Raw genomic sequence first — 21,639 nt, 5'->3', positions numbered from 1 at the left:
CCAGAGCCCTAATGAATTAACACAATCAACTTCAGTTCTTTGGCCTGATTCGCAACCCTCAACCTGATAGTGGTTTGACGCTTAAAGGGTCTGGCATAATCATGACATTGGTCCCATGCCAGGGTCACCCGCCCCCATGCCCTGTCCAGCCTCCATTACTGACCTACCCTTTCTTGCCTCAGCCTTGAGCTCACTGTCAAAGATGTCCACTGCCAGGCTGACTTCGACAAAGTCCTCCAGCTCCTCTGTCACCGTCTTCAACTTTTCCTTGACGGCAATAGCACCTTCAAACCCGACGATATGCCTTGCCGGCGGGTTCTCGTGCCCGCCAATGGCTGTCAAGGCATGCACTGTCTCCATGACTAGCTTGTCCAAGGTAGCGGGCGGAAGTTTCGGGTAGCGGAACTGTATTTCGTCTTCGCTTTGCTCAATGTACGTGTCCGGATTCGAGTTTAGGACGGTCGACAGTACATCCCGGATGTTTGGAGCCGGGTTGAGATCGGCTTCGTACTGAGGTAGTGGCGGCGAGAAAATGAGCTTGTTGGTTAGACTCAGGATTTCCTTGTTGGGCTGCACAATCGTCATCTTGATGTTGAAGGGCGCAATCTCGTATGCTAGCGAGTCACAGAAGCCCTCGAGGGCCCAAACCGCAGCTGTGTAAAAGGACATGCCTGGTGTCCCAATGTGGCCACCAATGCTGGTCAGAACAATGATGTGACCTGTGTGTTGCGCTCTGAGCTGCGGAAGAGCAGCCTTGATAAAGTTCACCTGTGAGAAGTAGACGGTCTCGAACTGGTCCCTCACTAGGTTCTGCGTCGCAGGGTTGGTTGATAGTTCCTCGACGGTCCCCACAACGGCTATAAGAGACACAAGAACAATTAGCGGCCTTCGTCTTTATGTAGGTATAAACGTTTCCGATTCACTTACCTTCAGCTCTGCAACAGAGCATGATATCGATCCTCCCGAATATTTGGACGGCTTCGGCAACGGCAGCGCCGCACTGGCCCATGACGCGGCTATCACACCGGATGGGGCGGATCCGGTCCTTCCATCCTTCACGATCTCTGCGGTTGCTCTTGCACTCATTGATGAGTTCACGAAATTCGGCGCTGCGGTCTTCGTGCTCGATCTCCTGTGGTGGCAGACAGGCGACTACGTAGTCACCATGCGCTAGGAGCTGGCGTATAAGCCGGATAGCGAGTGGTGTGAGTGCGGACGTTATAAGCCATGTCCTCGGCGAGTTGTGGGTTGCTGGTTGGTCCATGACAGGTCAGACTCGCGGCCCGTGTTTAGCTGTTATATGGAATCATGGCATGGGGGAGGTAGTAGCAAAGAACAGGGTTTGGGGCAAGAGAGTATAGTGGGGGCATCAGTTCGTGGTAGTAAGTTTGTATCAAGATTGGAAAGATGTGATGTAGTTGAGATTGGTGGCATGTAAAACGAAAAGGTGGCGCACGCACGGAATGATGCTGCAGGAATCGCATGAGACTGTCTTCCGCTCGTGGTCGGCACGGCTTCCGAAGGCTTGCGGTCCGCCATCCTGAAGGAGCAGGAACCTTGTTTCTCGCTTCTTCGTTCGCTAGCAGTTGCCGTTCAGCTCACGTAACAAAGGTGCCGGTTTGGAGCTGAAGCTTTGTCTACAAAGCGACACCCGGAGACGCTTCCCCGGAGCCTTTGGTTGAGCTGTGTTGCGTGTATATCAACGCCAGCCAGTGAGTGAGAGGCAGCGTGACACTAGTGCCTCCGATATGCTCCTGGATGCCGTGATCTTCGCAAGGTTATAGTTGAAGTCGGCGTCTTGATGTTTCTTCTGTGCTGTAGTCGTTCGGTGGATTCCGTCCTCGGTCTGCCTGAGTGTTGCCTCGCTGCCGTGAAACGCGAGTTTGGATATGGGGTCCGATACCTATCGTAGGGTGTAACTCAGCAAGAGACTCTGTAAGAGGGAAGCTCTGTCTCTGAGATAGGTCCGAATTTATATTCTCTGAATGGAATAAAAAGTCATGACAGCGGATTTTGTTAAGGCCAGTCTGTTTCCTCCATCATAGATGGCAACATTGGGTATTGGGCCTGCTGCTCTGAAGCTCAACGGCTTCATCCCTGTTGCTTAGCGCTGCCCACCAACCAAGGGCATCGATGCCACGGCGGTCAGAATAGCGCACAGCCGGTGGACCACGGCAAATGAGGGAGGGCGAAGTTCGAACCTCTGGTTCTGATTGATCATCTGAAGTAGTTGAGGCTCAAACCGGGGGACGGCCGCTGCAGCAGTGCCCATATATAATGCGCATGGCCTTCGGATGTGCTTCCGAAACCCTTTTTCAGTCCGGCACGAATGCGGGGATGGAGGCCTTTTCGAGGTACCGAAACACCCAGTCAATTATGGCATTGGCTGCCACGCCAGGATGTTGAGCCTGCAGTTTCACGCCCAGGATGTGGTGTACCGCGGAACGGTAAGAAGGCCGGAACAAAGCGTGGTGGGTGAACCTCTTCCGGGCTAAGGATGTCCCCGCTGGAGTGGAAACATGACCTCAACGGCGTTAGTCCTTTATGATCTCCGGCTTGATGGAGTGGCTTATTAATTTGCACATCATCCGAAGAGATCCCCGTCTCCATTCGAGCCTAGATGAATATCTTCGCAGGTAGTCCGTAGGCATGGAAGCTACGTGATATGGCGATGGTGTTCCGGTCTCAAATATAGCCTCCGGAACCGGTGAATCAGACTAGAGGTAGGTTCCTTCCTAGGAGGTAGAAGTCCAATAGATATATAAACAGATTGCGACAAATGAAAACGAATGAAAAGGTCATTCGCACCCAGAAGGGGAAGTTGTTAAGTCCATGAAGCTTAAATGGTTGGTTCCCCACCCTAGGGCCGGATAGCCACGCTTCTCCTTCCCCTCGGGTCCTTTGGGAGAAGCTGAGTTGCTGAGGGGACGAGGATCGCCTTCTGCCCTGTTCAGGGGTATGTTTACTCTCCCAAGGATGCTGGTGAGGGGCTGTGAGGCTTTCCCTACAGGAGGTCGTCATGGCCTTCTATCAGTGATAAGGCATAGGGGCACCTGCCCTTAGAGGTACAGCTACCCCACCAAAGCCCAGTGACGCTGTCCCCTCTCACTGGAGGGGACGAGGGGGGATGCCCGACATCGCGTCCCAAAAGGAGGTCGACTTTGCGATTCCAACTGATTCTAGGCCTCACCCCTCCGTCCAGACTCGCCCCTGACAACACAACGCACTCTTGCAGTCCAGCTCAACCTCTCCTTCGTCCGAACGCTATATACCCAGTCTTTTACGGAACAACAACAAATATCGCGATACCGAATCCGCGACAACAACGCCCATCATCATGTCTACCACAGTCATCAACACCGACGACGACTACCTGGAGCCCACCCTCCAGTCGATCCTCGACCAGCAGTCGCTGCGCTGGATCTTCGTCGGCGGCAAGGGCGGTGTCGGCAAGACGACAACCTCGTGCTCTCTGGCTATTCAGCTGGCCAAGGTCCGCCGTTCGGTCCTGCTCATCTCGACCGACCCCGCCCACAACCTCAGCGACGCCTTCAGCCAAAAGTTCGGCAAGGAGGCGCGTCTGATCGATGGCTTTACCAACCTGAGCGCTATGGAGATTGACCCTAACGGCAGCATCCAGGATCTCCTGGCTGGTCAGGGTGAGAATGAGGGTGCTGGTGATATGGGTGGTGTGGGCGGCATGATGCAGGATTTGGCATTTGCGGTACGTTGATCTTTCTGGTCCCGTGGGCATGGCACACGTGTAGAACATAGGCTAGGCAGCATGTACTGACTTTTGTATGAATCACAGATCCCTGGTATTGACGAAGCCATGTCTTTCGCCGAAGTCCTCAAGCAAGTCAAGTCGCTCTCCTACGAGACCATCATCTTCGACACTGCGCCCACCGGCCACACCCTTCGCTTCCTGCAGTTCCCCTCGGTCCTCGAGAAGGCGCTGGCCAAGGTTTCGCAGCTTTCCTCCCAATACAGTCCCTTGCTCAACGGCTTCCTCGGCTCCAACGGCACGCTGCCCAACGGCCAGAACCTGAACGAGATGATGGAGAAGCTGGAGACGTTGCGGGCGACCATCTCGGAGGTGAACACGCAGTTCAAGGACGCGTCCCAGACCACGTTTGTGTGCGTGTGCATCCCCGAGTTCTTGTCGCTGTACGAGACGGAGCGCATGATCCAGGAGCTGGCCACCTACAGCATCGACACCCACAGCATCGTGGTCAACCAGCTCCTGTTCCCGAAGCCGGGTTCCGACTGCAAGCAGTGCACGGCCCGCAGGGAGATGCAGAAGAAGTACCTGGATCAGATCGAGGACCTGTACGACGATTTCAACGTTGTCAAGATGCCGCTGCTGGTGGAGGAGGTCCGTGGTAAGGAGAGGTTGGAGAAGTTTAGCGAGATGTTGGTCAAGCCTTTCGTGCCGCCACAATAGAGGAGGGTTATATAATGTAAGAAGGTGTAATAATGATAATCTACATGTATTTCAGTCAACCTGCCTCATTCGTGAATAGGGTAAGGAGGGTGGTCATTGTGGGAGCAGGCATTTGAGCCCAGGCATTGCGCTAGGAGCTTATTCACTTCAAGTCATGTTGAGAAATACAGCAGTCACACACGGATCACCAGGGAGCGAAAGTTGGATGAAAAGACATTTGTTTCCTATTACGATTCCTAACCCTCGAAAGCAATCTAAACCGAGTAAACACGCAGCAGCAAAATCAAAGCAAGCTATCAAAGACGGAGTGAGTGGGAGACACATGGTAAGTCAAGTCCGTACTGTAGGTCGTCCATTGCCTATTCAAACGGAGGGTTCATGGGAGGATGGCGCAGAAGTCGGTTCATGCCGAGGTTCTCCTACGCTGTCCCGTCATAATCCCTCCAACCATCATCAAAGAAAGGAGAAAGCAACCGCTAAGCAGTAGCGTAGCGGTCACTAAAGTCCCCTTTCCCCAACCCAAGTTCAACCCGTCCTTCTCCTTTCTTTTTCATAACGTCCCATCATTTGCCGTCATTTTCAATTTCCTTCCCCCCTAGATGTTTCGTTTGCATGCCTTCATGTCCATCCATCACGTATATACGCCTTTCACGCCCGTGACCAGTCATCTATCCATCCATCCGTCCGTCCATCCATCCTTTCCAGACCCTGCTTCCCTTCCCTTTCCTTTCTTGATCTCTCAACCAACCAACCACCCTTTCACCTATCCCTTCACTTCTTCCCTGATAGTTTCGAGATTAAAGTGCAAAGAAAAAAAAAAACGAAGGATAAAGACCGTAGAACGCCTCCAATGCTGTCAAGAAAGCAAAAAGAAAAGAAAAAACGCGTGGTGAGTACTGGCTAGCCCGTTCCTTAGGCTCTCCGTCTCTCGTAGCTTTCTTCCTCATCTGTGTATTTTCGTGGAAACTTGTTTTGGTGATGTTGCCGCTTTTTCGCGCTTTCGAAAGCCGCAACATGTTGTGCATGTATAGGACATGCTCTTGTTCTTCCAGGTCTTCCGGCCCGTGTCCTTGATGGGTCAAATCACGTCGTCGACAGGGTAGAAAGAAGTCAATGTAGACAGGCCACCACCACTACCACCCGCTGGAGCGGATGGGTTTGTCATTGCTGTGATGTTAATGGCGATATACTGACAGATCCTGAAATGGTTGTCGGCGGTTCTTGTGCTGGATATGTTCCCTTCTTTGCCGGTTCGCTGGATACTGCTTTGAGCATCGCACAAGTTGTCCTGGGGATGCGGCCTGGTGTTGAGAAACTGACGTCACCTAATTCGTAGGTCTTGCTTGTCCCTTACAGTTCTCGGTAATCACTCGGCCGGACGCGCCTTTGGCGGTTTTGGTGGCGGTGAGGGTTGACTGGTTTCCTGAAATAGGCATCGTCATCATCAGCGGGCTGGTTGGAGAAGTTCTTGAACTGCTGCTGCTGCATTTGATAGCCGCCACCATTGTGCATGCCCATGCCGGCTGCTTGGTTCATCATGTTCATTCTGCCACCGCCTGGTCCCATGGCGCCACCCATGTTGGGACCGTTGGGAACGCCGCCGTGCGGGCCGTTCATGCCCATGCCGTTGTTCCACATTCCGGGATTGTTGCCGTTGGGCATTCCGCCGGAGCCACCGGGGAAGCCACCAGGGCCCAGCCCGCCGTTTATGGGGAAGCCAGGTCCCATCCCGCCGGCCATCATTGGGTTCATCATGTTCATCATGCCCATGGGCATGTTGGGCATTCCCATACCTCCAAAGTTACCCATCATGGGCATGCCAGGGAACATTTGGGGTGAAAAGTTCATGGGGTTCATGCCATTCATGGGAGGCATGCCAGGCACCCCATTCATCATCTGCTCCATCATGGCTTGCTGCTGGGTTTGTTGAGCCTTCTGCTGCATGGCCTTGGGGGCCTTGGGGATCTTGGGGTTCTCCAGGGCATCTTCGGCAGGGCGCTTTTTCAAAACTTGCTGACCTTGTTGTCCCTGGTTAGCCTGTGTTGGTGGCGTCGTCTTGCCAGTGGAGCCGGATTGCATCGATGCTGGCGCTTGCGATGCGTGCGGCTGCTGCGAGGTTTGCTGCGATGCAGGTGGTGCAGTGTTTGTCGGAGTCGGAGATTCGGATTTCGGCTTGGTTTGTTCAGTGTTGGTTTCGGCGGCAAGAGCGTCGGTAGATGCCGGAGACTTTGGTGCTGTCGGGCTGTTGGGACTGCCAGGGCTTTGGGACCCCTCTTTCGCCTTACTGTTCTTTTCCGCAAGGAAAGCCTTGATCTTCTCAACCGCCTCCTCATCCGTCTTCAAGTCATCAATAAGTACGCCGTCGGACTTGCAGCCAGGGCAGATGAAGTCGCTCTCAATGAGGGCGTTTGTAATGCAATCATTGCAATACGTCTTCTCACAACACGGTGTCTTCATTGGGTCTATGAACAACTTGTGGTCGATGGGGCACTCCAGCCCACGCTCTTGAATCTCCTTATCTCCCTCAGGAGTAGCCTTTTGAGCTGCTGAGTTCGACTTGGCCTTGGCCTGAAACTGTTCCCATGAAGCCTTGTCAGGCTCGGCAATGACAAACTCTCCGTCGGCATTAACCATGATGCCGGACGGGGTTTTGGTTTCGTCACCGTCCCCATTCTGACCTAGGGCGGTTGCCTTGTCTACTGTCTTTAGGAAGGATTTCGGGATGCCGGTGGTTCGCTTTACGCGGGGGCGGTTATCAAAGTCCGGGTTGTCGTTGGTCGGGCAGAGTTGAATCCAGTGACCCTTCTCGCCACACCTATAGCAGATGTATCCTTGGGGAGGGTCATGATCAGGGACGTTCGCAGGCTTCTTGGGGCCAGATTTGGCGACATATTGCTGCCTACACATGAGTTAGTATCAACACATTTCATGATTGACCAGAGCGGGGAGAAGTATACGTACGTCGCCATTTCCTCCTCCCTAGCGGTGAAATTCTCCGTCTGAGCTTGGAAGACGGCCGCCATCTTCTCTTCCTCAGTCATGGCACTGTTAAGCTGCACGACGGGGTTGGCGACCGGCTTTGCCAGGGCCTTGACAATGGGTTGTTCTTTGCGTGATGAATTCTTTGCATGTACAGGCATTTTGCCCGAGACATAGCGAGCAGCTCCTCCCCTACCCTGGACCTTGGCGGGCATGCGGCGAGCAATGACCGTGGTTGATCTTGGAATGATGGTTGTATCATCATCGTAAACTGGACCCGTGTCAGCGATCTGAACATAGCCATTTCGATGTCCACTTGGATTGTACTCACCTTCCTTGAAGCCTTCATCGGCAGCGATGACGAGGTCGAAATCAGTGCCATCGCCGAGCGCACTTTTCAGGATGATTTCACGTTTTAGTTCGAAGACGGATATGCCAGTTCCGTCGAACTCCACACGGGTGGGCTCCTTGCTAGACTTGAACTTGAAAAAGACTGAGGACTCCATTTTGGGCTCAGGTTGATGTGTTGTTGACTGTAGAGGCAATGGTCATAGGTTGCGCAACTGGGATGCCAAACAGGATCCAGAAGTAACACCACGCCCAAGGCAAACACTGTACTATTAGAAGACTCTCCTAAACGATGTTGACGTATGATACGAGTTGGGGGCTGGGGCTTGTGAAAATGATTTCTGCGAAGTCTCAGCTGGTAGTGAATTGTTCCCTTTCAGCAAATATGTTTCCTTGTTCCTCTCTTTTTTTTCGCTCTTGATATTGCAGAGTTAGACTGAGTCAATTCTGAATGTACTCGTAAGAGACACAAAGTGACAGATAAAGGAAGGAAAGTACAAAGGCCCGGCGAGACTGCAACAACCAGTTCAAGGGGGATGAATGGTCCTGTTGGAAGACTCGCACTTGTTTCCCGTCCCAGATATCAAATCAATTGCACCACAGCCAGAGACTCGGATCACCTTCCAGGCTAGCCAGCGAGCCAACAGCCAGAAAATATCGAGTCTCGAAATATGTCAGTATGCGAAGCAAAAGGAAAGTGAGAGCAGCTTGATGATGTCGAGGCGGTGGTTGAACGATAACACGTTGTCGCGCCCTGGCTGTATTGATATGGTTGGTTTTCGCTGTGGTATCGTGAAGCGTCGCGAATCACGTTTGGGTCGGATCGACGGTCGTCGTTCGGTGCGTTGATGGAATGGTGAGGAATCGCGCAAGGTTTGTCGTGAACGCTAAAGCGACGACGGTGGGAAAGAAAAGAATTGATAAATCGCTGGTCGGCCGATGCAGTTGTGATGGCCAACTGACAGATTCGCCGTGTTGTCGCAAGTTGAAAGTTTTGCTTGGAGGAAGAAATGAACGGGAGGGTTGGGGGTCGGGGGAATCCAAGAGGGCAGCTGAAATGGAAGTGGAATGTTAACGCTGGCGCCTATTGCAGGATTGGATGGACGCAAGTAGAATGACTAAGCAGCCAGCCTGGGCATTGCATTGATTGCGCTGCAATGTTCTTGCGGGTGCAGCTCCGGCAGGCAAGGAGGACGTGCTGCGGGCGTTTGAAAGTGAGACGCAGCAGGCTCCCCATTTTTGAGAAGTGGGCCCGTGCACCAAACGGTTGAAAATGGTGGCATTACTAAGCCTAGACTCCCGGCACTGATAGCCAGCCGAAGACTCCTTGGCAATGACTGGCAGTGGAAAACACCTGTCTACACTAGCAAAAGCCCAAGAATGGAAGCATAGGCAACCGTACCAAACATAACATTTGGCGATAGACATACTAACTCGGTGAAAGGATGTATGACCACATTTTCATGGTCCCAACTCATCCTTGATTTTTCAATCTGTATTTCAGACGTCGCTGAAAGGCTGGCATCACTCTCAATGTTATTTATGACACGATCTACGGCATTCAGGCCGGATTACTGCAGGATGCGTATTGTTGCACTGTTACGCACACGAGCTGCTTGCGCTAGTAGGATGAGGGGAGTGCATGATGGTGATGACGATGTGTTTTGCCGTTGAAGGGAGCAGTGGCAGCTTCCGTGTTACACACCCGGACGGGCAATGGACAGGCGGACGACGATATCGTTGGATCATTCAAAGCAAATGAGCCCATGATCGTCAGAGTTGCGCAGTCCCCTCATTTATTTCATCTGTGGCTCTTTGGGTTTTCCACTTCTCTTCCGTCTTTGTTTGAACCTCCAGCTTTGGTCACCCAATCCGTCGCTGTTGTAGCACAAGCAAGCACTGACAGAACACTTTCACAATCCTCCACTCTGCGTCTTACAGAACTTAACTCAAGCACCTCGTTTTCCACTTTGTAATTACAGAGCCGCCACCGTAAAAGTCCCTTCCCGCGAAGTGGAAGCGGTGCTCGTTAGTGTACCGGTCGGTATCCATCGGTCCCTGTTGTCCTAGTGTGGTTCCTCCATCGGCCCATCCCGTCGGTTCGTCGTCGGGTCACTTTCATCATCGCTTTTTCCGTTGCTCTCGGCTCTTGGTACCTTTTTTCCAAAGTTACAAATCCTGCCTGCCCCACGTCAACCTATCTTTCCTCCATCTTCCCCAACTTCCCTACCTTACCGACCACTGCCTCTACCTCGCTCTGCTCCTCCATTCGTACTCAGAAATTCCAAGCCACCACCATCGTCACCACGACACCGTGGAAAAGAGGATTTGACAACTTGTGGCCGTGCCCTATTCCAATGTCAAATCTTCTTTACCATCGATCGTGAGCTGCGCTTCTCACAGATAAACTACAACACGATACCTCCCGACGTCGTTCCATTACGACCAGACATCGCCACCTCCAGTGACTTCACTCCAGTCTCCCCACGTTTCGGCAAGCTATTCCTAGCTACTTTCTAGAGCCAACCCATCCGTCCGAGCCTAGCTTCGAACCGTGCTCCCTATATACATCCAGCCTTAGGAACCGGTCATCCGAAATACGAGCCCTCCATAGTCCCATCGTTGCGCCGGTTGAGACGTACCGAAATCGCCCATTCCGCATTAGCAACGTGCCTTAGCATATTCCTCGGTCAAAATGGTTCTCACGCACACTACCAACCACACCTATAGCCATCCTTTCCCAACCGTCACGCTCGCCTTCTTCCTCCGGTACTGCTCCCCACAGCTCAATCCCTTCTCCCAACATGTCATGAGTACCGACACCCTCTCGTCGCATGTCGACCCGGCCACCGGCCGTCTGCACACGACTCGCATCCACCTCAAGAAGTCGCGCATGCCACCTGCTATCATGAAGATGCTCCCCATCAGCATTACTGGTGGTGCCACGACCGAGAAGGCGTCCTATATCCTGGAGACCAGCGTTGTGGACATGAAGGAGGGCTGGATGTCGACCGAAAGCCGGAATCTGAACTTTGCTGGCGTTCTGTCGGTGGTGGAGAAGCAGATCTATACGATTCCGAAGAACACTAATGATAATGGAACTACGACTGATGTTGCCACGACGGTGGTATTTCGATCTCGCTTTGGAGAGCGGATTCGCGACAAGCTGGGTCACTTGCACACGCACGAAGCCGAACAAGAGAAGGGCGGCTTCTTTTCTCGGCTTGGTGCCCACGGTATCCAGCGGAGCATTGAGAGCCTGGCTTCGAAGAAGACCCAGGACCAACTTGGCAAGAGCCGAGAAGGCATGAAGCTGATCCTCGAGCGACTTCGCCAGTCGGGCATAATGGGCGTCCTGGAGCTCAGAAAGATGACAAGGGAACGCAACATGGAGAAGGCTTGAACAGATTTCTGGGCCTGAGCGATGATGACCGTCTAGCCGTCCGTGCTCTGAGGCCTTGTCAGAGTTTATTCCATGCTTACTTGCCCTTGCTGCGCGGCCTTTGTCCGCCATTGAGCGTCTGCGAGACCTGTCCGGCCCGTCCTGTTCTCCGCTCAATCTGGATAAGAATGTGCCCCGACGGAAGACGCTCTTTCCACAGCACCGCAAGACGACATGTTCCCAAACCTCTGGGGACTGTCCTTTCGGTGCCGCGTTGTACATTACCTCATTGTCGTTGATTTTAGCATGGCGTTGGTGCAAGGTTCTATGTTGTCATTGGGTCGCATACGATGGGGGAAGTGATTCTCACGACACGCTCACACGCGAGCATATACCCGCGTACCCATTCTTGAAGCTTCTAAAAGGAGGAAGGAGACCAGCGGCTGCGGCGTCGACCGACTGTTTAAGGGACTGCGAGTACCCTGTGTGTTATTTCATTCCACTCTTTGTGTTGGTATTGGTTATCAAAAGGAACGGTTTCAACAATTCACTGTTTCAGTAGCGTATATGTGTGTACGTATATCATGCTGAGGACTGGTCGTCTGGAGGGAAATCTGAAAGGAGGTACGAGGACGTGGACATTGACGAGTGATGCATTACGGTTTAGTACTTATCGATTTCGTTCTATGGGTGGAAGTTCCTTACGAGCTAACGAGGTTTTAACAAAATAGTTAGGAAATTTATGAGATCGATCATTCTCATTCTCATCTTATTCACTGGTATCTAAATTCCTCATCCGTCATAAATCCCATGACTATCACATCCGTTTACATGGCAAACCTGCCCTTTCCACCTCCTTGGCGGCCCCCCTTCTTACCCGAGAACTTGCTCCAGCTCTGAGGTGCCGTGCCCTTGCCCAAGGGCTGCTGGCTCTGCGGCGCATCCGGGTTCGTGGTGAAGGGGGCCGTGCAGTTCAAGCAGTTGACTCTGCCCAGCAAGAACTCGAGCTGCCTGTACGCCGCGGACGGGGCATATTGGGGCACCATATGTCCAGTCATGTCGATTTGGACCCAGGTCAAGCCTCTCTCGCTGCCCATGGATCCAAACACGCCACCGGCCGCCAGCGTCGACAGGTCCGTCATGGTGTTATAAGGAACATAGAAGGGCTGGTCAGGCTTGTTCTGGAAGCCCAGCTTGCCGCCCCACGTCATGTTCTGGATGCCCAGGAGCGTGCCGTTGGCAATCAGGACCATATCCAGCGCGCCGTGGCTGATGATCACGTTCTTGGTGGCATCAATAACGTGCGGCAGCGCGCGGAAGGCAGACGGCTCCGACCGATCGCGTCCGCCCACGAACACATCCTGCTCCGCGCAACTGGACCACTTGACGTTCTCGGGCGCGTTGATGGCCTTCTTGACGTCGTCCCGGTCAAAGTACGCCTCGGCGCCGTCGGGCAGGTACTCCATCGAGCCCGGGAAGCCAAGAACGTCCCACAGCAGGGGGCAGGTGGTGGCAACCTGGTAGATGTCGAAGCACGGGTTCAGCAACAAGATGGCGTCGAAGATCTCGTAGAACAAGCCCCAGCACTCGTCGCGCGTGGTGCCGTTCTTATCGGTACCAGGCAACTTGGAGGGCTGCGGGCCCTTGGGCGGGTAGACGAGGTACTGCGAGACAAAGTCGGAGTAGCCACACTTAGCGTCGACCTTCTTGATGTGCTCGCGGAAGGTGTCGTTGAAGGGGAACAGTCCCTGCCAGTACTCGGTGAACTGGACGACGGGGATGGGCTCGGCGACCTCGTCCCACGAGATGACCGGGTCGTAGATCATCAGGCCGGACATGTCGTAGTACTCCTTGTCGTTGGCGTCGAGGAAGGCCGAGGCGATGTAAGGGCAGTACAGACCCGCGTACGACTCGCCCGTGATGTACACCTTGTACCCTTGCATGGCGAAGGTGTCGATGAAGTTCTTCCAGAAACCCATGAACTGCGCAGCCACGTCCTCCTCGGAAGTGGCCGTCACGTTGCCCGTGGAGAAACCGGTGCCCACGGGCTGCTCGACCCAGATCACGTTGGTCAGGGTGTGCCAGCTCCAGGGGTTTTTGACGGGCTTGTAGGTGCCGTATTGCCAGAGGAAGGGGCCGTTTTCTTGGAGGAAACCTTCCAAGGAAGAGCAGCCAGGCTACATATGAGGGAATGACTTGTTAGATAGGCCTGCTGGGTCTCTATGGGGGGTTCAAGGCAGACTTACACCTCCGTTGAGCCAAATTAGAATTTCCTTCTTAGCGGCCGGGTTGGTAGATGGGAAGAACCACCAGAACAGCTTGCTCGTCTCCTCGGGGTCCTGGCTGATGGGCAAAGTACCGGCATAGGACTCTCCCACGTCGAAGTCAACATCGGGGATGTTGGTCCCGTTGACAGCAAACTCTATGTTTCCGTGTGTCAGCTTCAAGAGCGTAGTAGCGTTCCAAGTCGTGCATAAAAACTCACTTTCAGTGTTGTCGTTCAGAAACTTGAACCCTTGAGTCTTGACGACATCACGCTCAACAACCGGCTCGGCCTTGACCTGAGCAGCATGGTTCTTGAGTCTATTGGCGACATGCTCCAGGTACTTCTTCTCAGCCTGGCCGAAGCTAGGACCGCCAGCGGTGGCAGTTGTCGCTAGGAGTAGCGACGAGATTAGCGTGGTTAAACGCATCTTGGGATGGTGACAACTTCTTTCGGGCACCTATTATAAAGGGGCCCGTGCGGTGTGAAGAAGAAGAAGAAGAAGAAGAAGAAGAAGAGGGAGGGGGAGAGGTGAAGAGAAAAAAGAGAGGTTGTACAGGTGAGAGGTAGGGAGAGGGGGAGTCTCACCATGAAGTACTCGACCGACAAGACAGGAAGAGGCTTCTTCCTTTCGAGTTTAGGTACTTCGTTCCTAATCCCAACGGAGCAACGATAGGCTTAGAAATCGACGAGGGATGGTAGATCAGTATTTCCAACTAGTTTAAACAGAAAAGGGAAGTGATCTGAAGCTGGAGTTCCACTCCGCCCTGCCTAGCTTCCGCATTGACATGGCTAGCAGGCTAGCAAGCAACAGCCTTCCCTCCGAGACCGCCTCCTTCATTCTTGTTGGTATATAGTCAAAAGTTTGTGGTTTCACTGTCCGGGCCGTTCAAGGCTTAAATAATACCTCTCTTCGTTTTTTTTCCGTTTCTGTTGTACGATGATGTTAATATGGCAGAAGAATCCAAGGAGCAAAAGGTCCAATGAAATTCTGCAGTTTGCCAGCTCCTTTACCTAGGATCCTTCATCCAGCATCAACGCTGTTGGGAGGACAAAGTCACAGTTAGGAAGGACGGGGTTTAGAAAGGGTGGTTGGTCCTTGTCCCAGTCCCGGTCCCGTCACTCGCACAACGACAACGTTTGCTTGCATTCCCACGGTGTGTATCATAATCCCGTCCTTTACTTTCCACAGTCTCCTCCTTAAGCACCTACCCGTCCTGGAAGTTGAGAGGCGACCAGTTGTGCAAATAGTGGGATATAAAGCAATGAAAAACCAAGCTGTTGGTCGCAAGACACAACTGAGGTAGGATGGATGTGCAGATACCGGCACGCATGTAAGTGCAGACCCAGGTTAACAAGATCAGACCAGTAGCACCATATGATCTCGGACTTGTACAGCAAGTTTGAATTGTGTCGTTGGTGCAGCATGGGATGGGGGGGGGGGGGGGGGGGGGGGGGGGGGTTACGTGCGCCGTGTGTTGGTGGGCATGTTCGTCATCCCAACTGGGGAGGTTGACAAGCGTCGAGATACATGACTCGAGGGAGAGAGTGAGAAGATACAGCATTGATGAGACGGCCGTACCATTGAAGCAATGCGATGTTGGTGATTACTGCAGCCTAGGTCTAGGATGACATGAACTACGTCAACCTCACAACCATGAGAAAGCCGGACCGCCGAGATATCAGCTAATATGATGCACACACATTTTGTTGGTCGTCGAGTACTGTACATATCGATCCTTGGTACATGAATCATGGATATTGTCTTACCTCATCCCCGATATTCGTTCGAATACCATAGCTCCGTTCCGCGGCGCAGGGAAGGGATACCAGGGAATATTGGAGAAAGCAGTAGGTAGTAACTCTCCGTCCAAAGCTCAGACTGAACTACTTTCTCAAGAGCAGATGCGGACGGTTCCGGACGATGGCGGAGTCGTCTGAATTTCGCGCAGAACTAAAGACAGAAAGAATAGTTTGAAAAATCAAAGACTACGGTTCCGAATCCCGAGTCGTTTATCGATCGCCTTCGCTATGTCTCCGTCGGCAGTTGGCGACAGGGGGATGAAAGTCTGGTTGTCTCCATCTTTCGGGTTGACTCAACGCCAGAATGCAACTTCAATGTCTGGAACTGGCGATACAATGAATATTTTGTCCAAATCCATGGAACGGAACTGCTCAATGTTCCCCACGTCCACGAACCGCCGGGCATGCTGCACACTGCACGGAGATCCACAACAGCCGCCACCATCCCGATATGGCAGGTCACTTACAAGTCTGCGACATTGATTGGTCAACAGAAAGCCAGCCGCGTCCGCTCCCTGTCCATCGCTCGCTCGCTCTTGGATGACGGAGCCGAACGTGCAAAATCGCGGTGCCGTGTTGGTGACGTTCTCAGGCGATGAGGAAGATAGGTATATCGGCTCCCGGCTAACAATTCCAACGAGGTCGACGCCGCGCAAAATCAAACTTGACCAAGTATTACTGCGCAAAGGGGTCAGAACCGGCCGAACAGAGTCGAGAATCTGACCAGTTGTGGTTTGATTTTGAAGGGGTATAGTACACAAATGAACTCTACAGATTCAAAGGCTGCTCTGTGTGAGGCCGGTATTTGTAGCGTGGTGAGCAAGTAAGTCGTCATCAGAGCGCCCCGAATTTAGCCTTACTTTCCGCCTTTCTTCTTTTTATCAGACCCTCCTTTCGCCGCTCTAGCCTGCGCTTCTTCCTGGGCGATGAGGTTTTGGATATCCATCGCTGTTAGCCAGGATTGCACGCTGTTGATGACTTTATCCAGAATCTCCCCGCCTTGTAAGACATTGGGGAGGTTGTGGACATCCAGCCCACTTCGATGATCAGTACACCGGTCCTGCTGGTAGTTATACGTCCTGATCTTATCACCGCGCGACATCTGTGCCTGAGATAGCACACTGTCTCTCAGGTCCTTTGCCTGCGCATCTCTTTGTTCCCGCCTTAGCGACGCGATTCTCGAACGGAGCAAGCGCCAAGCCTTTTCTCTGTTTTGCGACTGCGATCGCGAATCCTGCATGCTGACCTGAATACCTGTCGGGATATGGGTCAACCGAATAGCAGATTCCGTCTTGTTGACGTGCTGACCGCCGGCACCGCTCGCGCGCATCTTCTCTGATTTGACTTCTGTCGGATCAATGTAGAAGTCACTTTCAGGGTTGTTGAAGTCGTTCTCGGCATCGGTGCTGTTTTCGGGGAATGATGGCAAGACCCAAACTGCCACCGCACTTGTGTGAGTGCGTCCCTGCTTCTCGGTCGCAGGAATACGTTGCACGCGGTGCATACCCGCCTCTCCGCGGAACGCTGCGAAAGCGCCGGGATCCGTTACTTCGAGTACGGCTTCTGAGATTGGAACCTCGCCGTCCAAGCCTGGCGTGCGATCTTCGGCTTCCTGGTACGACAGCACTCGCGCAGTATATCCCTTGTTCTCGCAATATTTTTGATACATGCGGAAAAGGGTATCGGCAAAGTGGCGCCCTTCAGTGCCTCCTGGCCCCGGATGAAGTTCTATCAGACATGGCATGTCCGCAAACGGGTGCTTCGGTGTCAGGGTGGCTGAGAGATTCGTCCCCAGAGTTTCCAGGTGCTTTTTTGTTGCATCGAGATCGTCGTTAGCGAGCTGGCGCAGCTCGGCGTCGTCTGACTTCAGAAGTCCATGGAGCTCGTCCAATGCTGCCTTGGCCTTGTCCAGCTCTTGTAGAGCAGCGACAACCTTTGAGATTTCGCCGGCGCGCTTCGCGGCTGCAGGTTCGTAGTCGCTCTCAAGTTGCTTCGTCAATTGTTGATGTTCGGCGGCCAGTTTGCGCGCTCGTTCGAGGAGGACAGGTGGGAGTCCTGCGAGTGTTTGAGTGGCTGCAACAAAGAGACGCGTCAGAAGGTGCTTCTTAGCAGATCGGATTCCACGGCTTGCGACCAGAACGACGAGAGAAATGCTTCCACTTGGGATGCTGTGAACGTACCTGTACTAGCTTTGCGAAGTTGAAGAGAGACGAAGACACCCGAGCGCCTTAACGAACGGGCGCAGCTCCGACATACCCATGGTGCTGCCAACATGGTTGCAGAAAGACGAAAAACCTTTGCGACATCCAGATAGCTTCCAGAGCTGCCCGGGTCAATGCAAGGTCAAATGCCAATCCTCCCGGTGGGAACTGCTCTTCCCACTTTGCGGGCGGAGGGGTTCCCAAATTCCATAGGCCAATTGAACGTTACGCAGCGCGTATCTTTCCCCATACATCATTCACTGCCTGCCGGAAATCTTCCGTATCTTACCGTAAAAAATCGCCTGCCGGAAATAATCTGATGTCAGTCTGGACCTCCAGATCCCGGCAAAATGCGATGAATTGGCTTTCAATTGCAGCCCCTCCCCCGCAGCGCGTGCCTGTTCCGTCTGAGGTGTCGTCGCAATTCGTTCCCCTGGACGAGCCACCCATTCGAGCCGTTGCGCACTTGAGTCACCACTGTCAGCCAAAGAGGTTCCCTTTTGGAAGGACTTTTCGACAACCCACCCGGATTGCCACCAGCACACAACAGACATCTTCCAACATGGCGACAAATGTCAACGCCGAGGCCCTCAAGGAGACGCCCATCCCCGAGGCCCTCGAGAAGCAAGCTGCCTCCAAGCAGACAGTGGATCCCTACAATGTCAGTTCTGGTTAGGTCTGTGTACTTGCATATGTACGGCGCATTCGTCTGACTGCCTCTCTTCCGTCGCAAACAGGTCCAAGGCGAGGTCGGCGAGGATGGCGTTGTCAAGGCCATCGATTACAACAAGCTGGTCGAGGAGTTCGGCACCAAGAAGATCGACCAGGCCCTGCTCAATCGCCTCGAGAGGGTCACCGGCAAGAAGCCCCATCGCTTCCTCCGGAGAGGCATTGTCTTCTCCCACCGCGACCTCGAGCTTATTCTCGACCGCTATGAGAAGGGCGAGCCCTTCTTCCTCTACACCGGCCGCGGCCCTTCCTCCGACAGTGTCCACGTTGGCCACACCATTCCCTTCGAGTTCACAAAGTGGCTTCAGGATACCTTCGATGTTCCTCTGGTTATCATGATGACCGACGACGAGAAGTACCTCTTCTCCGACAAGAGGACGATCGAGGAGGTTGAGGGCTACTGCAGCAACAACGCCAAGGATATCATTGCCGTCGGCTTCGATCCCAACAAGACTTTCATCTTCAGCGATTTCCAGTTTATGGGTGGCGCCTTCTACAAGAACGTTGTGCGCTTGTCCAAGCACATCACCCTCAACCAGGCTCGCGCCATTTTCGGCTTCAACGATAGCACCAACATCGGTCGCATTCACTTCGGCAGTATTCAGGGTGCTAGCAGTTGGGCGTCGTCCTTCCCCCATATCTTCGGCGAAGATGAGTCCAAGACCGTGGCTATTCCTTGCCTTATTCCTTGCGCCATCGACCAGGATCCCTACTTCAGAATGACCAGAGACGTCTCCGCTCGTTTGAAGTACAAGAACACCAACACCTCGTACGCGAAGCCAGCCCTCATTCACTCCCGTTTCCTTGATGCTCTTCAGGGTCCCGGCACAAAGGTACGTACTAGGCGTTTATCCCTTTGTCTAAAATGAGCATGGTGTTTATTGACATGTGTATAGATGTCCGCTTCCATCGACGAGTCTGCTAGTAAGTCATTGCCCCTTTTTTTTCACGCGCAGGTCACAATTGGGCCGACCACATAGATTTCTGCGGTCTCCTATTCGAGCGTATGCTGACCTTCGCAAAAAGTTTTCATGAGAGATACCCCCAACCAAATCAAGAACAAGATCAACAAGTATGCCTACTCGGGTGGCAAGGTCACCGTTGAGGAGCACCGCGAGAAGGGAGGTGACACCAGCGTCGATGTGGCCTTCCAGTACTTGCGCTTCTTCCTCGAAGATGACGAGGAGCTGGAGAAGATCCGCGTCGCCTACGAGTCTGGTGAAATGTTGACTGGCGAGCTCAAGGCAATCTGCATCAAGGAGCTCCAGAAATATGTCGCCGCTTTCCAGGAAAGGAGGGCCAAGGTCGACGACGAGGCTGTCAAGCTGTTCATGGAGACACGCCCTCTCAAGTGGAACGGAAACCCTCGTGCCCCTATCGTGGTGCCCCAGGTGCAGACCGCTGATGGGGAGGCGGCCACTGAGGGTGGAGATGGAAAGTTGACCAAGAACCAGCTCAAGAAGCTCGAGAAGCAGAAGCAAATAGAGGCCAAGAAGGCCCAAAAGGCTAAGGAGAAGGAGGAGAAAGACAAGGCTGCTGCCCAAGCTTAGAAGACAACAGAAACACCAAGGAAGAGATCTCTGAAGCAAAATATCAAGCGTCATTTCCCAACTCTGTCACAAGTACGAGGTATTCTGAAAAGGTGGATACTTCGGAAACGGCCCTGACGCATCTGTGCTGGTTTGTGCAAGCGAGTCGGACGTTCTTTGTCACATTGCCCACGACCCTGGTGCCATAAGAACAGAGCCAGACAAAAAGGACTTGTAACGGGAATATAAGCATGTCAAATGACCGAAACAAGTATATACGACCATAGATGGTAGAAAACTCGGGATCCCGTCCGCTCTCCCATAGATAAGCTACCAATCGCCTGACTAGTAGTTGGGTCGGTGATGACCAGCAAATCCCAGGTGTTGTATGTTTTTTTTGCCCTTTTGCATCCCTTTTTAACGTTCCGCTTCTCACCCAGCGGCAGTTACTAACTTTTGCTGGCTTTCTGATCCGTTGAAGTGAAGGGGTGATAATTTCCTTTCACTCTCAACATCGCTCTTCACGCTTCCACTTTCGACGTCCGCTTGGGTGGACTCTATCCTCTGTACACCAGCAAGTTGTCGTTGGATCCACTCCCTCATCCCCGAGGGAATCGTGCTCTCATATAAGTCCTCACATATAACCATTAGGCCAGACGCTGAGCATGCGTTAGTAAAAGAGTAACATACAGCCTCCACTTGTCTAGGCCAGGGGCGCTTCTATTCCAGACTAGGACAGCTCACGACAATAGGATGGAGTGTCACTCACACAACCAGATCCGGTAGACGTCCGCCAACAAGGGCAACAGGGCTGTTACGGTAGCGATCTGCCCAAAGGTCCATTTGTTTCTTGATATGATGGACCGGCACGATAGTTCATCTCATGTCGCGAGACAGCATATATGATCATGTCCATCCACATGAGAATAAATGCCAGCGTTGCTGTGAGGACTGGTAGACAGCGACGGAGTAACCTGATGTATTTTCGGGTGGTCTTTGCCGATATCCTACCCTCAAGCAATAACAGAATGGGACTTCCGATCCAGGTGAGGAGAAAGAATTGAGCAATGAACAGTGCATCGCTGAACCGAGATACAACATCCCCAATCATCACGCACCTCCACTCGTATATCGATTCCCCGTGGGAACTCGCATAGCCAGAGTACCCGTGTCTGGTTGTGGCCAGGATTATGAAGAGGATGCCGAGGGCTGTGACGGTGAGACGAGGATATGTGTTTTGTCTTCGGTACCACGGCCATAAAGACATCAATACCATAAAGGAAAGGTGCGCTTCGCGGTAGGAGAACCAATGTTTGTAGGCCATCGGATCGGTCTTCGCCAGACTGTCCAGAATGATGCCCGCCATGGTAATATCGTAGGTGAAAAAAACAGTAAAGATCCAGAAGGAGCGAAGCGAGTCGTCAAGCCGTTTCCATCCGGGAGGGGGTTGGATCTCAGCAAGGTCACTCCATGTGCTCCAAGGTTTTCCCGACCTGTCTTTCCACACCGCACGCATCAACCGAGCGGCATAGATGACAGACAAAAGCGTGGTGAGAATCATCAGGACAACATTGATGGCATAGAGCTGCATCATCCGGGTTAGAGACCAAGACTCACCCACAGTGTCGTCTACGATCACTGTCGAAGAGGATGAGAGTGACTTACACCAATACCGGATAAATTCGGATCACCTGTCCAGTTGATGTTGTTACAAAATTTGTCCTGGCATTGCTTTTCGATAATGGTAAGAAGTCTGTCGGCGTCGTAGGCAGTCTGAGCATCGTGTAATTCCCACTTGCGTGGTCCGTAATGGTAAAGCCATATTGAATCGGCGATCCAGGAGAGCCATTCCCCAAGCTGACCAAGTGTAACATTGTCAGAGATATATCGGGGTAGCTGTGAAGAAATATCGTGAGACTCGTAAGTGGTAGAGTAGTTGTGTCATTCAAAAGCAAGCGCCT

At 52.9% G+C, this 21,639-nt stretch overlaps 7 protein-coding genes across 7 annotated transcripts; 3 read left to right on the top strand and 4 right to left on the bottom strand.

Moving 5' to 3' along the window:
- Positions 1 to 99: 99 nt before the first annotated feature.
- Positions 100 to 1,539, bottom strand: SMAC4_06617 (uncharacterized protein; the record flags this gene model as incomplete). Its single annotated transcript, XM_003346102.2, has 3 exons — positions 100 to 857; positions 928 to 1,251; positions 1,461 to 1,539. The coding sequence occupies 3 exons, from the start codon at positions 1,537 to 1,539 to the stop codon at positions 100 to 102; spliced, it is 1,161 nt and encodes a 386-aa protein (XP_003346150.2).
- A 1,183-nt stretch (positions 1,540 to 2,722) lies between these two features.
- Positions 2,723 to 4,678, top strand: SMAC4_06616 (uncharacterized protein). Its single transcript, XM_066090482.1, has 2 exons — positions 2,723 to 3,724; positions 3,812 to 4,678. The coding sequence occupies exons 1-2, from the start codon at positions 3,338 to 3,340 to the stop codon at positions 4,442 to 4,444; spliced, it is 1,020 nt and encodes a 339-aa protein (XP_065946066.1). The 5' UTR covers positions 2,723 to 3,337; the 3' UTR covers positions 4,445 to 4,678.
- A 999-nt stretch (positions 4,679 to 5,677) lies between these two features.
- On the bottom strand, positions 5,678 to 8,954 carry SMAC4_06615 (uncharacterized protein). The gene is made up of 3 exons (XM_003346100.2): positions 7,755 to 8,954; positions 7,406 to 7,694; positions 5,678 to 7,343 (listed from the first exon to the last, which is right to left on the bottom strand). The coding sequence occupies exons 1-3, from the start codon at positions 7,927 to 7,929 to the stop codon at positions 5,795 to 5,797; spliced, it is 2,013 nt and encodes a 670-aa protein (XP_003346148.1). The 5' UTR covers positions 7,930 to 8,954; the 3' UTR covers positions 5,678 to 5,794.
- A 1,512-nt stretch (positions 8,955 to 10,466) lies between these two features.
- SMAC4_06614 (uncharacterized protein) lies at positions 10,467 to 11,174 on the top strand (the record flags this gene model as incomplete). Its single annotated transcript, XM_003346099.1, has 1 exon — positions 10,467 to 11,174. The coding sequence occupies one exon, from the start codon at positions 10,467 to 10,469 to the stop codon at positions 11,172 to 11,174; it is 708 nt and encodes a 235-aa protein (XP_003346147.1).
- A 390-nt stretch (positions 11,175 to 11,564) lies between these two features.
- Positions 11,565 to 13,898, bottom strand: SMAC4_06613 (uncharacterized protein). Its single transcript, XM_003346098.2, has 3 exons — positions 13,639 to 13,898; positions 13,400 to 13,575; positions 11,565 to 13,330 (listed from the first exon to the last, which is right to left on the bottom strand). Exons 1-3 carry the CDS (start codon positions 13,844 to 13,846, stop codon positions 11,981 to 11,983), a joined length of 1,734 nt encoding a protein of 577 aa, XP_003346146.1. The 5' UTR covers positions 13,847 to 13,898; the 3' UTR covers positions 11,565 to 11,980.
- Positions 13,899 to 15,852: 1,954 nt separating this feature from the next.
- Positions 15,853 to 17,584, bottom strand: SMAC4_06612 (uncharacterized protein). The gene is made up of 2 exons (XM_003346097.2): positions 17,400 to 17,584; positions 15,853 to 17,292 (listed from the first exon to the last, which is right to left on the bottom strand). The coding sequence occupies exons 1-2, from the start codon at positions 17,491 to 17,493 to the stop codon at positions 16,076 to 16,078; spliced, it is 1,311 nt and encodes a 436-aa protein (XP_003346145.1). The 5' UTR covers positions 17,494 to 17,584; the 3' UTR covers positions 15,853 to 16,075.
- Positions 17,585 to 17,951: 367 nt separating this feature from the next.
- SMAC4_06611 (uncharacterized protein) lies at positions 17,952 to 19,705 on the top strand. The gene is made up of 4 exons (XM_003346096.2): positions 17,952 to 18,081; positions 18,158 to 18,982; positions 19,046 to 19,073; positions 19,176 to 19,705. Exons 1-4 carry the CDS (start codon positions 17,983 to 17,985, stop codon positions 19,697 to 19,699), a joined length of 1,476 nt encoding a protein of 491 aa, XP_003346144.1. The 5' UTR covers positions 17,952 to 17,982; the 3' UTR covers positions 19,700 to 19,705.
- Positions 19,706 to 21,639: the final 1,934 nt, after the last annotated feature.

The sequence above is a fragment of the Sordaria macrospora genome, chromosome 2, assembly GCF_033870435.1.
Source record: "Sordaria macrospora chromosome 2, complete sequence".
In the NCBI taxonomy this organism is placed as follows: domain Eukaryota; kingdom Fungi; phylum Ascomycota; class Sordariomycetes; order Sordariales; family Sordariaceae; genus Sordaria; species Sordaria macrospora.
The sequence above is the reverse complement of the archived record's forward strand: the minus strand, read 5'-3'. Positions and strand labels throughout refer to the sequence as shown.